At 36.9% G+C, this 17,005-nt stretch overlaps 1 protein-coding gene across 1 annotated transcript in view; it reads right to left on the reverse strand.

Moving 5' to 3' along the window:
• SYCP1 (synaptonemal complex protein 1) overlaps positions 1-17,005 on the reverse strand; it is a 63,807-nt gene that overhangs the window by 2,629 nt on the left and 44,173 nt on the right. Inside the window, exons 25-30 of the mRNA XM_023757020.1 lie at positions 15,441-15,557; positions 14,892-15,002; positions 13,432-13,524; positions 12,359-12,433; positions 6,572-6,631; positions 3,136-3,315 (exon numbers count right to left, since the gene is read on the reverse strand). Coding sequence (XP_023612788.1) covers positions 3,136-3,315; positions 6,572-6,631; positions 12,359-12,433; positions 13,432-13,524; positions 14,892-15,002; positions 15,441-15,557 — 636 coding nt within the window. The remainder of the gene's footprint in view (positions 1-3,135; positions 3,316-6,571; positions 6,632-12,358; positions 12,434-13,431; positions 13,525-14,891; positions 15,003-15,440; positions 15,558-17,005) is intronic.

Here is a 17,005-nt window from a genome sequence, read left to right on the forward strand (position 1 = left end):
CTCCTGAAAATATAGAAAGCTATGCACATGCATAGGGCTGTGAGTAAGCACAGTAAAGACCTGAAAAGGCCCTAAGCTTTTACCTCTGTCAGATCTTGAGGGTCTGCACAAGCAGGAATTGAAGGCTAAGACTGAGTTGTCAACTATCTAGCGGAGTGTTAAAGGCATGCCCTAACAAATAGTCCATGGCAAAGTTTGGGAGATTTGTTGGTACAAGTTTTTAAGGAGCTATCTGTTCAAACATTAGTTGAACATAAAGCTAACCAAGTAGAGACTTCAATGGCACTAAAATAATACAAACTTTACAGGATTAGTTTAGAAAGGTCATTAAACAAACAGTAACAACTATGACAAGCAGAAGCAACAACAAACCCAGTGGAGAAGGTAGAATCTGATTCCCAGAGCTCACATTATATTATTTTTAATTTTCAGATTTCAAGAAAAAAATGAGACATGAAAAAAACAAAAACCATGAAATTATGGCCCTTACATGGGAGAATGAGGGAACAATCAACAGAATCTGTCTCTAAGGAAGCCTAGTCATTGGACTTTGTCGATATAAATGTTATTTTTTAAAAAATTTTCTTTATTTTTAATGTTGACACTATTACAAATATCTTCCTATTTTCCCTACTTGGCTGCCTCCACCTAGCTACTGCCTCCCCTTCCCTCTGGCCATCACCATACTGTTGTTGGTGGGTTTTGCATATATGGGTTTTGCATATATGTCCTTTGGCTAATCCCTTCACCTTCCTTTCATCCAGTTCCCTCTTAGGACTGCTTTCATTGTGTTCCATAGGTTTTGGACTGTTGTGTATTCATTTTCATTTGTCTCAAGATAATTTCTGATTTCTTCCTTGGTCTCATTTTTTACTATGCATCTTTTCCATTTGGCTGTTCCTGAGTTGTGTCCTTTATAATGAACTGGAAATAGTGAGTAATTTCCTTAGTTCTGAGAGTCATGCTAGCAAATTGAGGAGGTGGTTATAGGAAGCCCCAATTTATAGCCAGCTGGTCAGTAGTACAAATGATGGCAAGCCAAGACTGTGACTGCCATCTGAAGTGGGAGCCTTGTGGGGTTGAGCCCTTAATCTGGGGGGTCTACATTAAGTCCAGATAGTTAGTGTCAGAATTGAATCAAATTATAGGACACCCAGTTAGTGTCTGGAGAGTTAGAGAACTGAACTATAAGAAACACACACATACATTTTGTATCAGAGTAAAAACAACTCAGGCAGTATCTATTAAGATGGAATGCATTATGCATAAGCCTATAACCCTTACATGGGCAATTTCACTCCTGGAGACATAGCCAACCTACATGTTAAGTACTAGAATGCATACATGTTAAGTACTAGAATTTTTATAGCAACACTATACATAAAATCCAATCCGGACACTACCCAAATGTCTATTAACAATACAATAGATAAACTGTGGTGCAGACACACAATGAAATACTATATAGAAATAAAAATAATATACAACTTCAAGCAACAATATGGATGAACCCACAAATATAATATTAAGTGAAAAAAAGCAAAAAATTTATAGTTCTATTTATAGAAAATGCAAAAAGAGGTAATACATCTAATATTGGAAGTTGGAACTGTGTAGGAAATTACCTCAATTGCCTAGAATTAAATTTCAGAAGATATTTCCATCTCATTATAGTACTGAAGTTTTATATTAATACTTTTATCTAACCTGTACTCATGTATAGATTATTAAAAGTTTTAAAATGTAACTGATTATTCAGTATTTGATCAATCATTGTCTTTTTTAATTAAAATGTATATTTCTAATCATATTTTATAAAGCTGAGAGAATTGGTTGCATGTTTATTTTCCTGAAGTTATTTTTAAGATAAAGTTTCATAATGGCAAGTAAACTTTGCACATCTATGTAGTCTGGTAAGTACTGTCACATTTGAAAATCATGTATATTGTAACTGGTTTTATACAAAATACTGAATAGTAGAAATTGTATAATTATAATCATGTAATTAAAAGTATTACTGAAAAAACAGTTGGCCTTGGGGGAGGGCTAGTAACTGGAAGAGGGAATAAGAAGCTCTTCTGAGGTGATAACATTTCATGTTTTAATCTGAGTGGTGGTTATAAGGTTATGTTTGGTTTTGTAAAAATTCATCAAGTTGTATAATTAAGATCTATGTGTTCTTCTTGCATATATTTCAATTAAAAGTTCTTTATTTTTATTTTTTTTCAGATTTAAAAATATTTTATGGTTATATATCTAAACAGATGCCTATAACCTGAATGCTCACCTCAGGCTTCTGCATTCCTATCAAAAAGGAGCTGCCAATTAAAAGTTTTTTAAAGTAAGGTCATTCTTTAATAGAAATCTTTTCATATTCTGAATATAGTAGTAACTAAAAAATAGCTTTATATAAAAGCTTCTCTAAGCTATGTAAATTAATTTTCATAGCTTCTGAGTTGGATAATCTACAGTAATAAAAGCATAATACGCTAATTAGACCAGACAGCCAGACGACCTTCCGGACAAAGCCAGGGCTGTGAGAGCCGAGGCAAGCTGCTGCGGCTGCAAGAGCCAAGCCCCTTGCACAAATTTCGTGCATTGGGCCTCTAGTGTATATATAACAGCATATGAGTGGAACTCTTCCTTTTGCTCTGGAATTGTTTACAGGGGCACACAGCTGAGGGGGAAAGTGCTAGTAACAGATATTCTAAACAAAGTGACCTATAATTAAGGCCAGGTCCTTCTCTGGGGCTTACTACAAAGTGTTTTATGTAAAAGCAAGCCCCACAATCACCAAACTTCCTTATTCCCAGTTATATTAAGGAAATTGGGAGAGAAAGACATGGTATTTTAGCTTAGAGGGGTAGAGACAGGTGGAGAAACTTTTCCCACATCAGGGACCTATGCATTGGTGAATGCTAGAAAGTTATGAAAGCTGCCAAGATGCCATTAAGTTGTGGGCAGTGACAGAAAAAAATCAAACACATTTCATGTTGGTATCACAAAAAATTGAAACTTTTACGAAATTGGCTTTATATCTACTAACATGTCTGATACTAGATATGTGGTATATAACACCAAACTGTCTTTTTTAATTAAAAAGTTACTACTTCTTTTGAAATTTTACCAACCAACCTTTGGTAATGGCTCAGATAAAGTACTTTTGGCAGGTGTCCTCAGATTGTCTTTTTTTTCTTTGGGTTTTCCATAATCAGCTGATGTGAAGTTTCGAGATATATTTTGTGAAGGAGCTACTTTAGGATCAAATTTCCGATAACTGGTTGTAAGTGTTTCCGATAAAGATGTCTGTATTTTCTGTATTAGACAATAGAAATGAATAAAATAGTTAAATGTCATTTTAATTACAATGTAGCAACTAGTAGAAATAACACAGGAATAAACTAAAATTTACCCCCAAATTTATTATTGACTAGATAACTTTGAATAAATGACATACTGATTAAATTAAATAATTAATTCATTTTTGGTCACTTCATTTTCCTATTTAAGATGAAAATGGTATCTGCCCCTTCCTGTCTTCAGAGAGCGGCTATGAAAACAAAGACGATATCTCAACTCTATCTGATCGAAAACTGAGGATTCTATAAAGAAAAATCTCTATTCCTGGTGGCAAAATGCCTTAATCCGTGGTTCATTCTAATAGTCTAAAAACTAGAGGGTAATTTATTCTCATTTCCATTTATTCTCTTTTATGCTTTCATATCTTCTCTTATCTATTAATAAATGTCAGTTTTTTCCTATCCACCAACCTCACTCCCCTCAAAAAAAGGGGGGAACAAAAATTATGATAATAAAGAACTAGAGAAATTGTCAGAAAAAATGTAAAGTAGCTATTTGTTTCAACTCTGAAAATAAACAAAATGCAAATTTACTCTAAATACTTAGATATTATTTCAACTCAATTTATTTGGTTCCCTTTCTCTCTACCTTTATATATCTTTCCCTCAGCACCTGACATAGCTTTCCAGTAAAAGCTAGTAACAATAGCTGCTTTAGCGGAACCCTACATGAACCTCATGCCTATTACTTTCTATTTTACCATTTTTGTTGGTCACCATCACATCCATGAATACAATCAAGGCAACAACCACTTATAAGAAAGAATGAAGCGCACACACAACAACCAAAAGGTGGGGGAGGCTACACTTTCAAAAGGTTGGTGGTTGAATCTGCAGTGAGATAGATCATTACTCAAATTAGGAGGGTACAGGGTACAGAGTGCAGGACTATGACATGACCACAAGTACTATAAAAAACACTGAACTAGAAGTCAAGTATGCTCTTTTCTACAGGAACTTTTACTACTGTGCTAGGTGATTTTAACTAAGTCACTAAGTATCTCCAGACTTAAATTTATCCATTTATATAATCAAGGAGCTAAGTAAGGTGACTTGTAGGTTTCCTGACTAGTCCTAGTGATCTCACTTTTATAGTCATTTTTCCAGTAGGTATGAATCTTAGTAATATTTTTTCACAGTTGCACTTCTGCATTCTTTTTCCTAAACATTTATACATCATAGTTGATAGCACAATTTTAATGAAAACAAAGTTATTCTTCTTCATCAGTAGTCTCCAAAATGTAACTGCTTTCATGGACAAATGTTTCTCCCCAAAAAGGACTGATAATGGCAACTACACCACCATGTGGCCATGTCTGAGAATTAACATTTCCTGGATAGCCTGGTAGCCTAAAAGAAAATGCAACTGCCCCTCCTCATTCTAGAATACTGAAATAACCCTCTTCGTAATACATCATGGAAATGTATGCACGTTCCTACAAGTTACCTTCTTTTCTAAATGTTATACTTCCAGTGATGCATATATTCAGAACATTCATGATTTTCTCTGTTGTACTTTTTAAGCACTTATATGGCATTTCCTGTGTGCTGAGCACTATTTTAAGTGCTTTACAAATACTACTTCACTTAATCCTCATAACAACTTTAGGAAATAGCTACTATTATTACCCCTTTATAAATGAGAATACTGAGGCATGAGAAAGTTAAGTAACTTGCCCAAATTCAGACATGTTTGATAAACCTAATGATTATTATATAAAGACTTCTGATATTTCCATAATTTTGGAATAAAATATAGAAAATAAAAGCATATTTAAATTATTTATTTTTCATTTTCTCATTATTTGCCATATATATCCAGACCCCAAGATACAATATAAGGCATTTACTAATCTATTTGATAACAGATATAAATAATAGGCATATATTACTGGAATTATACATGAGTCAAAACAACTTTATAACAATATGGGATATATACCTGCATAGTATGAATACATTCTATATTTGGAAATAAATATTAGAGTTTAACCAATTTATTTATCTTTGTCTGACACTTCCCTTAGACCATTACCTAATCCTGCTGGCTAATTTTAATATGACAATAATTTCTCCAAATATTTTTTCAAGTGCCTACCACAATATTTGGAACATATGAAGCATTCAATATTCACCCACAGGTATAATATTTCTTTCCTTCTCTTTCTTTGAACCCAAATATAACAAAATTGTTGTATCCAGCAGTTGCCAACCTTTCAGACCTCATGGACCACCAGTGGTCCATGGACCACTGGTTGGCGACTGCTGGATACCTAAAACTCAACTGTTGTCAACTACTGTCACTTTCAGTTTATAGTCAAAAGCAACCTCTGTGGGGACTTAGGACTGATTATATCACTGTGTAGAAAGAATGTTTAATCATTAAAACTTGCATTTAGAATTCTGTAATGTGTGAGAAACTGAGGGGTATCGCTCTTCCACATACCTGGTGCTTCCTTCCATGTGTAGAAAGCAACACTAGGGTAACATTCCTAACCTCTTTCTCCTTAGGGGAAGAACAATGACTTAATGGGACTAGTGAATTTGAAAGGAGAAACTGGGCAAATATAGTTCAAACCCTTCCTTACTCTTGGGTACCAGAGGAAGCACACATTCTGCTCTCCTCCCCTTTATGCCATGTTTTACAAAAGCAGCCATTTTTAAGTGGATAACTTGTTCCAGTTCAGATCTACCGTGACAAAGTAGACAAATATTTCTAATTTGGGATTTCAAGATTAAGAAATCCCCTTACCTTCAAATATAAGCTACATTCTCCAATATTACTTATCAATAATAAAGATATTATTTTGGTTTTCATTGTCTTTCTCAATTGGTTAAGAAAAGCAGGATGTCATTTATTTAGCCCTCTCAAACCCCAAACTAGACATAATCTAAATATAAGCTTTAGAATTTTTAATGAAAATATTTTGCCTCTAACAGAAAATTCTCAAGAAACACAAATGTACCTAATTTAAGATAATACTGTAATAAAAATTATAGAAGGTTGATAACTTCTCTAAATCTCCAAGTGACAACCGCTTTAAAGTTTTTAGCAAATGCTTTTTAATAATAGCAAGAAACAATTTAGAAAATAAAATTGTGTGATATATTTTAAATGTTTTTTTCCTACTTATGAACAAAAAAATTTTCTAAGTAAATGTTAGAAAATGAATTGGTTATAAAGAAAACTAAAAATTATATAAAACTCTTACCTTGTCAGTTTTTTCTTTGAGAGTAACTGTGTTTTCTTTTGCCTGTCTTTTGAGTTTTTCCTATTAAAAATGAATATCAAGTACATACAATGTAGTCATTACTATTACCACAATGAATGTTCTTATTATCAAAGAAGTATTAACAAGAAAATAATACTGACCTACAAATTTTGTAAAAATAATAAAAAGTAAATAGAAAAATGAATTATTTCTTCTCTATAGAAATGTTACTTAGTTTCAAATATCTTAAGAGCAGGTCTCTTAAAAACTTGAATCACAACTTTCTCATTCATAAAATCAAGTGGATGAACCAAATTATAAAGTAAGGAAATACATACAGGTAACTAACTATAAAGAGCTGCTAAGAGATCCAAAATATTATGGGCCTTTAGAGGCAGAATTCACTTTTTCTCTGTGTGTTGGTCTTGAATAATGAACTTTCAACATAAGATTAAGAGATGAAGGAGCCCTAACTGGTTTGGCTCAGTGGATGGAGTGTCGGCCTGCGTACTGAAGGGTCCCAGGTTTGATTCCGGAAAAGGGCATGTACCTTGGTTGTGGGCACATCCCCAGTAGGGGGTGTGCAGGAGGCAGCTGATCGATGTTTCTCTCTCATTGATGTTTCTAACTCTCTATCCCTCTCCCTTCCTCTCTGTAAAAAGTCAATAAAATATATTTTTAAAAGAGATGAAGGATAAAGTACAGAAAAGCACAAAATGCTTGGGAAATAATACATCACTTTTACTGGAGATTAGGGTGTGTCTATTCAGTAGTAAAAGAAAAGAAAAAATAAACCTGTCCTACAGAAAAGAATATGTAGTATGTCTTTAATATGACAATCATTTAGAAAAGAGAATTGTTACAGCCTCTGGGGCCTTAAAGGTATCAGAGAAGGGAAAGTTCCAATGCATAGAACTTTAGGAAAACTTGCCTTACCTACCCATAATCCCTATGTCAATATCTATCTTCACTGAATGTCTTGTGTACAGTATGGTATTTCTCCCATGGTGTTACTCCTAACCAGAGAACCCACTTCACCATGAAAGAAGATGGCTATAAACTAATATAATAGTAGTTGCCGTTATTATATATCCTATCAACCACCAATAGTTGGTTGACTTTTAGAACTACAAAACAGACAGAAAACAATAGATGGCATTAGTAAGTCCTTACCTAACAATAATTACTTTAAATGTAAATGGACTAAATTCTCCAAGTAAAATACATAGAATACCTAAATGAATATATATATATATAGTATGTTGCTTATAAGAGACTCACTTAAGCATTAAGGACATTCATAGCCAGAAAGTAAAGAGATGGAAAAAGATATGCCATACAAATGGAAACCAAAAAAGAGCAGGAATAGCTATACATACATATATCAGACAAAATAAGCTTTAAGTCAAAAGCTGTAACAAGAGACAAAAAAGGTCATTATATAATGACTAGAGGCCCGGTGCACAAAAATTTGTGCACTTGGGGGATCCCTCAGCCCGGCCTATGCCTTCTTGCAGTCTGGGACCCCTCGGAGGATGGGGGATCGGGCCCAAGCTGGCAGTCAGGCATCGCTCTGGCAGCCTGGCAGCCCTCGGAGGATGTCAACTTGCCAGCGGGAAGCAGGCCTAAGCTGCAGTTGGACATCATTAGCGCTGCTGAGGAGGCGGGAGAGGCTCCCACCCCCACTGCTGTACTGGCAGCCGTCAGCCTAGCTTGTGGCTGAGCAGAGCTCCCCCTGTGGGAGCACACTGACCACCAGGGGGCAGCTCCTGCATTGAGCGTCTGCCCCCTGGTGGTCAGTATGTGTCATAGTGACCAGTCATTCCCAGTCGTTCTGCTGTTAGGGTCAGTTTGCATATTACCCTTTTATTATATAGGATAGAAGCCTGGTGCATGGGTGGGGGCCAGCTGGTTTTCCCTGAAGGTTGTCCCGGATCAGGGTGGGGGTCCCGCTGGGGTGCCTGGCCAGGCTGGGTGAGGGGTTGATGGGTATTTGCAGGCTGGTCACACCCCCTTCAGGGTGGGGGTCCCCACTGGGGTGCCTGGCTAGCCTGGGTGAGGGGCTGATGGCTGTTTGTAGGCTGGTCAAGCCCCCCCAGTGGGGACCCTCACCCCATAGAGGTTTGGCCAGCCTGGGTGAGGGGCTGACGGCTGTTTTCAGGCTGACCACACCCCCTTTAGGGTGGGGGGTCCACTGGGTTACCTGGCCAGTCTGGGTGAGGGGCTGAGGGCCATTTTCAGGCTGGCCAAGCCCCCCTGCGACAGAAGCTCCCAGCCTCTCCTTTTTTTCTTTTTTTTTTATTCAGGGATTTATTTACCTTCTATATTTGAAATTTTGTAGCCTTGAGAGGAGTTCAGAGCCGGCCAGGGCGGGAGGGAGGGAAGCTTGGCTTCCTCCATCACCACGGGCAACCAAGCCTCCTGCTCGCTCCAGCGTGTCCACAGCTGGCTGAAAGCAGGTATCTGGGGTTTATTTACCTTCTATAATTGAAACTTTGTTGCTTTAAGTAGAGCTCAGAGCAGCTGCGGCAAGCGGGAAGCTTGGCTTCCTCCATCATTGGGGCAACCAAGCCTCCTGCTTGCTCCAGCTCCGTGGCTGCCGGCTGCCATCTTTGTTGGGTTAAGTTGCATATAGTCGCTCTGATTGGCTGGTGGGCGTGGCTTAAGGCATAGCGAAGGTACGGTCAATTTGAATGTTTGTCTTTTATTGATGTAGATAAAGGATATGAACTATGCTTTAGGCAGTGGTTCTCAACCTTCCTAATGCTGTGACCCTTTAATACAGTTCCTCATGTGGTGACCCCCAACCATAAAATTATTTTTGTTGCTACTTCATAACTGTAATTTTGCTACTGTTATGAATCGTAATGTAAATATCTAATATGCAGGATGTATTTTCAGGGGTCGCGACCCACAGGTTGAGAACCACTGCAGAGCAAACAATCCTAACAGATATATATATACTATATATATATACACACACAACTTTCCACCCAATAAGACAATATTTTTTAATTTTATTTATTGACTGATTTCATAGAGAGAGGAAGGGGGAAGGAGGGAAGGAGAAAGAGAGAAAGAAACATCGATAAGTTGTTCCACTTATCTATGCATTCACTGGTTGCTTCTTGTATCTATCCTGATCAGAGATCAAACCCATAACCTGGCGTATTGTATCAAACTCTAACCAACTGAGCTATCTGCCCAGGGCCCAGAATATTCATTCTTAAACACATATGGAAAAAAACAAACAATAAAAACAAAAACCACAGCCCTGACCGGTTTGGCTCAGTGGATAGAGTGTCGGCCTACAGACTCAAGGGTCCTGGGTTTGATTCCAGTCAAGGGCATGTACCTTGGTTGTGGGCACATCCCCAGTGGGGGGTATGCAGGAGGCAACTAATTGATGTTTCTTTCTCATCAATGTTTCTAACTCTCTATCCCTCTCCCTTCCTCTCTGTAAAAAAAATCAATAAAATATATTTAAAAAAATAAATCACATACAGAACATCTCCAGGATAAATCATATGTTATATCACAAAACAAATTTTTTTAAATGACAGTATGTTTTCCAATCACAATGATATGATATTTGAAGTTAATAATAAAAAGAAAATTCACAAATATGTGAAAAATCAAACACAATCAACAAATAATCAATCAATTGGTCAAAGAAGAAATCAAAAGGGAAAGCCAAAAGTATCTTGAAACAAATGAAAATGGAAACACAGCATCCCAGAACTTAAAAGATACAAGCAGTTCTAAGAGGAACGTTTACAGCAATAAACACCTACATTAAGAAAAAAGAACGACCTCAAACAACCTACTTTAACATCTCAAGAAAACAGAAAAGGGAAAACAAACTAAGCCCCCAAAGTTAGCAGAAGGAAATAACAAAGATCAGAACAGAAATTAATGAAATAGAGACCAGAAAAACAACAGAAAAGATCAATGAAACTAAGAACTGATTATTTGAAAATATAAACATAACTAACACCTTTAGATAGACTATTTAAAAAGAGAAAGAAGAATCAAATAAAATCAGAAACATAGAGACATTACAACAAATACCACAGAAACACAAAGGATCATAAAAGACTACTAAAATAATTATATGCCAACAAATTAGATAACCGAGGAGAAATGGATAAATTCCTAGAAATATATACCTACTAAGACTGAATCATGAAGAAATAGAAAATAAGAATAGATCAGCCCTAACTGGTTTGGCTCAGTGGATAGAGCGTCGGCCTGCAGACTGAAAGACCCCAGGTTCGATTCCGGTCAAGGGCATGTACCTTGGTTGCGGGCACATCCCCAGTAGGAGGTGTGAAGGAGGCAGCTGATCGATGTTTCTCTCTCTCTCATTGATGTTTCTAACTCTCTATCCCTCTCCCTTCCTCTCTGTAAAAAATCAGTAAAATATATTTTTTTAAAAAGAATAGATCAATAACAAGTAAGGAGATAGAATCAGAAATCAAAAATTTGAGGAAGAAGGAACACTTTCAAATTCATTTTACAACGCCAGAGAAGGGAACTGCAAAAAAAAGAAAATTACAAGCCAATATTCTTGATAAAAACAGATGCAAAAATCCTCAACAAAGTATTAGCAAACAGAATTCAACAGCGCATTAAAAAGATCACACACCATAATCAAGTGGGATTTATACCTGGAATGAAAGGATGATCCAATGTATACAAATCAACTAATGTGATACACCACATTAGCAGAATAGATAAAAATCATATACTGATCTCAATAGTATTTGACAAAAATACTATTGTCTAAAAGCATTTGACAAAATTGAACTTTCTTTCATGATAAAAACTCAAAAAAATTAGGTATAGATGAAATGTACCTCAACATAACAAAGGCCATATTGAAAAGTCCACAGCTAACATCATACTCAAGGGTAGAAGCTGAAAGCTTTTCCTCTAAGATCAGTGATAAGAATGTCCACTCTCACCACTCCTACTCAACACAATATTGAAAGTCCCAGCCAAAGAAATCAGGTAAGAAAAAGATACAAAAGGCATCAGATTGGAAATGAAGATATAAAATTGTCTCTATTTGCAGATGACATAATTTTATATAGAGAAAACCTATAGATGCTACCAAAAATCTGTTAAAACTAATAAAAAAAATTCAGTGAACTTGCAGAATACAAAATTAACATACAAAAATCTGTAGTACTTCTATACATTAACAGCATTGTCTGAAAATAAAATACTCCCATATACAATAGCATCAAAAGACAAAATATTTGGGAATAAACTTAACCAAGGAAGCGAAAGATATCTACACTGAAAACTACAAGACACTGATGGAATTAATCAAAGTGCGCGCGCGCACACACACACAAAAGAAAGTTATAGTGTTCATGGATTGAAGAATTAATAATGTTAAGATGTCCATATTACCCAAAGCCTCTCTAAAATCAATAAAAATATTTTTTTTAAAAAAGAGCCTCCCCTTAAAAAAAAAAGATACCAATGGCACTTTTGACAGAAGTAGAAAAAACAATCCTAAAATTTATATGAAGCTACGAGAGATCCTAAATAGCCAAAGCAATCCTGAGAAAGAACAAAGTAGGAGGCATCACTTTCTGGTTTTAAGCTATATTATAAATACTTTTTTGGGGGGGAAATAGCTAATGGGGGGAAAGCTCTTTTTTTAATCCAGTTATTCAAATGTATCATATTATTTTCCAATATTACATATTTGTAAAAATATAAGGCTGCACCTAAACCTTACAATTAGTTACTTTATAATGCCACAAAACCTACTTTTTCTTCTCTTTCTATTTCAAGTTGTTTCCTAATAGATGAAAGTTCATTTTTGAGATTGGATAGTTCAGCCTCCTAAAGAAAAAAACACAAAGTTTTTAAGTACATATAAATGCAAACTAGTGTTTCAAATAAATTTAATTTTATAGAGAAATAAATTACTAATATATATATACACTTACTAATATGAAGGCTGCTACTTGAACATACCTAAAGATTTCATTTATACAAATATTTTATAGTTTACTAGAGGACCGGTACACAAAAATTCATGCAATTGGGGGATCCCTCAGCCCGGCTTGTGCCCTCTCATAATCCAGGAGCCCTTGGGGGATGTCCAACTGATGGTTAAGTCACAGTCTGGCCTCCCTCTGCGGGAGGCGACTGGTGGGCCCATCGGGGGCCAGCGCTGGCTGGCAAGCAGCTGGCCCTCCACCCCGTGGCCTCCCTCTGTGGGAGGCAACCAGAGGGCCGCTGCAGTCCCCTCCCTCTGCCTGCTGGCATCTGCCTTGGCTGGCCAGGTTCCACCCGCTCACTGGCCCCACTCCCCGCTGACCAGTCACTCGGCTGTTTGGTCAATTTGCATATTAGGCTTTTATTATGTAGGATTCTAAAGAAATATTAACACTATATATCTCTCCTCCTCATTCTCTCCCAATCTACCCTTCCGGGTTCTCCCAATCTCAATCAGAGCTCCAAACTTATTTGTAACTGTAGTTTATAAGCATTCATTTGGGGGGAAAAAGAGTTCATTCCACCATTTCAAAAAATAAATTGGAAGCCTATTTAACTATAAGATTCCTTTCCGATCTAAGACATTTTTAATCTACAACTCGAAAATTATGTCAAGCCCTAGCCAATTTGGCTCAGTGGATAGAGCGTTGGCCCTCTCACTGAAGGATCCCAGGTTCGATTCTGTTCAAGGGCAGGTACCTCAGTTGCAGGCTCTGGCCCCGGTCGGGGAGCTTGCAGGAGGCAACAACAACAAAAAATTATGGCTTTATTTAATATTATTCTTTACCAGCAGCCATGTTGACATGAAAATTGGCTTTTATGGCTATTCTGTATCTCACCAAAGATGCTTTCACTGATGATTGTTCTTGTTCTCTGCTCTTATAAAGTCCTAATTCTGAGTCTCTTTCTTCAACAATTTTATCATATTGGTGCTACATGAAACAGAAAAAAACATTTTAAATACCAGTATATTAGAACCCAAATAGATTATGCTTTAATATGACTGGTATCCTTGTGCATTTAAAATTTAAAGAAAATAATGACTATGAGTTAAGTGATGTATATATTTAAGCATATTTTTGAAATTTTTCAATTACATAAACAATGAAACCTAGATAACTGTCTTGGAAATAACACATGAGCAAGAAATTATTCTTTTTAATTGGAAACACTGAATTTCTTAATTTTAAAAACAAGACCTCTTAGAAAAGTGGCTGATTCCAGATTTGAGGCAGGAAATACATGATGAATCTGGAATGCTGTCATAAGAAAAAGCAGGAAAGCTATCAAGGACTATTAAAGTCAAGTCAAGCCCTAACCGGTTTGGCTCAGTGGATAGAGCATCGGCCTGCAGACTCAAAAGTCCCAGGTTCGATTCCAGTCAAGGGCATGTACCTTGGTTGCAGGCACATCCCCAGTGGGGAGTGTGCAGGAGGCAGCTGATTGATGTTTCTCTCTCATCGATGTTTCTAATTCTCTATCCCTCTCCCTTCCTCTCTGTAAAAAATCAATGAAACATATTTTAAAATAATAATAATAATAATAATAATAATAAAGTAAAGTCAAGTCAAAAGGACTTGCCACCAGTGTGAAGAGGCCCCCACTAGCCAAAGATGAGACACATATAAGACACATATAAAAACTGCATTGGACTGAGATATACCAAATATGTTTAAACCTATGAAACTTACTTAAAAAGTTTTTTTTAATCCTCACTGGTTACCTCATAGTAATGTTATATCCCAGCAACAATTTTTAAAGATGAATAGGTAGATATAGCTCACCTCCTCTCCAAATCCTGAAGAGAATAAGGCTTAATTCGCTAACAGAATGATTACTTTAAACAACAGTAAAAAATAGAACACACTCACAAACACAACAAACATTAAGCTTTTCATCTATTCCACTGATAAAAGTTCATTTAGCCTCATGTATGTTAGACACACATAGAGGATACAAATATTAACAAAACACATATCCTGGATGGGAAGTGTTATACCGGTAAGAGAATACTAGGAAAATTCAGATAAAGAATGACCACTTCCATCCATCATAAAAGATTTTCTCAAAGTGTCACTCAAGCTAAGCTTTGTGCGGTTAAGATTTAAACCCAGAGAAATGGGAGATCAAGGGCATTCCAGTTATAATTATCTATAATTACATCTATAACTATAAATATATATTAATTATCAGAGAAAATTACCAATAATTTTTCTGATAAATCAGAATGCTATATTAATTTTATGCATAAATATGGCTCCAATATATAATTTTCATTACACAAAAAGAAAAAAATTACCTTATGTTTTTCCATAAGCGCAACCATTTCAGCTATTTTATGTTGACATCGTATATCAATTTCTTTCTGTAATCGTACTGCTTCATCAGCTGTTACTTTGGCTTTCTCAGCCTATCAAATCAATTAAGTGTTTATTAAAATTAAACACAAAAAACAAATTTAACTTAAATTTAGAGACCATATGCTATTATACAAATGCAGAGACCATATGTTAGTATATAAAATGCAGAAATCAAACACCAGAAATTTAGGAAAGCCAAGTAAAAAAAATGCATTACTGTTTTGGTTTATTTCTATCAAGTGAAATGACAGTGTAACATTTTAATGATCATTTAATCTTTTCAAAATAATTATAAACTACTCAATACTCAAACAGAATAACAAGGATACTTTTAGCTTCTATAAGAAACTGTCCCTAGTGTAAATTTATTATACCTTTTAAAAGTCATAATTTAAAAATTAAGAATTACTTTTCTCTTAAAATGCTACTTAAGAAAAAAATACAGAGTTTTAGTATAACAAATTCTCACACATACTTAATTTTCCTACCTCTCCCAAAAGATTTTCTTCTGATATCTTTTTGTCCTCAATTTCTTTTTTATAGCTGTCAGACATTTCTTTAAATTTTTGTTTGGCACCTTCTAGTTCTGACTCTAATTTCTTGACCTTTGTGTAAAAAAAAAAAATAACATGAACATTAGTAAATGCTGTGGATTTCTTGACAATATTGTGTTCATTTTGTGGTTCTGTGAATCTTTTAAAGATTACTTATTCATGGAAATTATAGTGCATCATTTTCCTTTTTTCATTTGGTAAAATGTTTTTTTTTTATTTTTAATCCTCACTCGAAGATATTTTCATTGATTTTTTAGAGAGAAAGGAAGTAACAAGAGTGAAAGAGGAACATCAATGTGAGAGAGAAACATCGATAAGTTGCTTCCCATGCATGCCCTAAATGGGGATCAAATCCACAACTCAGATATGTGCCCTAACTGGGAATCAAACCGAAAATATACAGGACATGTTCCAACCAACTGAGTGACCTGGTCAGGGCTTAATAAATTTTTAAGTGCACAATGCATTATTGTTGACTATAAGCACTATACTGTACAGTAGAGCTCTAGAACTAATTTATCTTGCATAACTGAAACCTTATACAAATTGAGGAATAACTTCCCTTTTCCCTCCCCCCAACTCCTGGTAATCACCATTTTTAACCTTTGCTTCTGTGAGTCTGACTGTTTTATGTACCTCATGTAAGAGGAAACATGCAGTATTTGTCCTTCTGTGACTGGCTTTTGCTGTTGCATTGGAAGTGTTCTTTTTATGTGCTAGATGTTGCATCATTATCAAATATACTAGAGGCCCGGTGCACGACATTTGTGCACTGGAGGCGGGGGGAGGGGGGAGGTCTCAGCCCGGCCTCCAACCCTCTCGCAGTCTGGGACCCCTTGGGGGATGTCCGCCTGCCACCTTAGGCAAGCGGACATCCCCTGAAGGGGTCCTTAGCACTGCCATGGAGGCGGGAGAAGCTCCTGCCACCCCCGCTGAGCTCACCAGCCGTGAGGCTGGCTTCTGGCTGAGCAGTGCTCCCCATGGGACCGCACTGACCACCAGGGGACAGCTCCTGCGTTAAGTGTCTGCTCCCTGGTGGTCAGTGCACATCATAGTGACTGGTCATTCAACCATTTGGTCGATTTGCATATTAGCTTTTTATTATATAGGACTAGAGGCCCGGTGCACAAAAATTTGTGCACTCGGGGGGGAGGGGGCGGTCCCTCAGCCAGGCCTGTGCCTTCTCGCAGTCTGGGACCCCTCGGGAGATAACTACCTGCTGGCTTAGGCCTGCTCCCGGGTGGCAGAGGGCAGGCCCAATCCCTAGGTGCAGCCCCTGGTCAGGCTCAGATAAGGGCTGATTGGGGAGTTGGGGCGCCGCCTCCGTCATGCAACAGAGCAGGGTGGATCGGGAGGTGCGATGCCACCCCTAGTCACGCTCAGGGTAGAGCCGATTGGGGGGTTGGGTCACCGCCCCGTCACACTCAAGGCAGGGTCGATGGGGAGGTTGTGCGCCACCCCCCTTGTCACACAACAGAGCAGGGCCAATCGGGGTTGGG

The sequence above is a fragment of the Myotis lucifugus genome, unplaced genomic scaffold (assembly GCF_000147115.1).
Source record: "Myotis lucifugus unplaced genomic scaffold, Myoluc2.0 scaffold_101, whole genome shotgun sequence".
NCBI lineage: Eukaryota > Metazoa > Chordata > Mammalia > Chiroptera > Vespertilionidae > Myotis > Myotis lucifugus.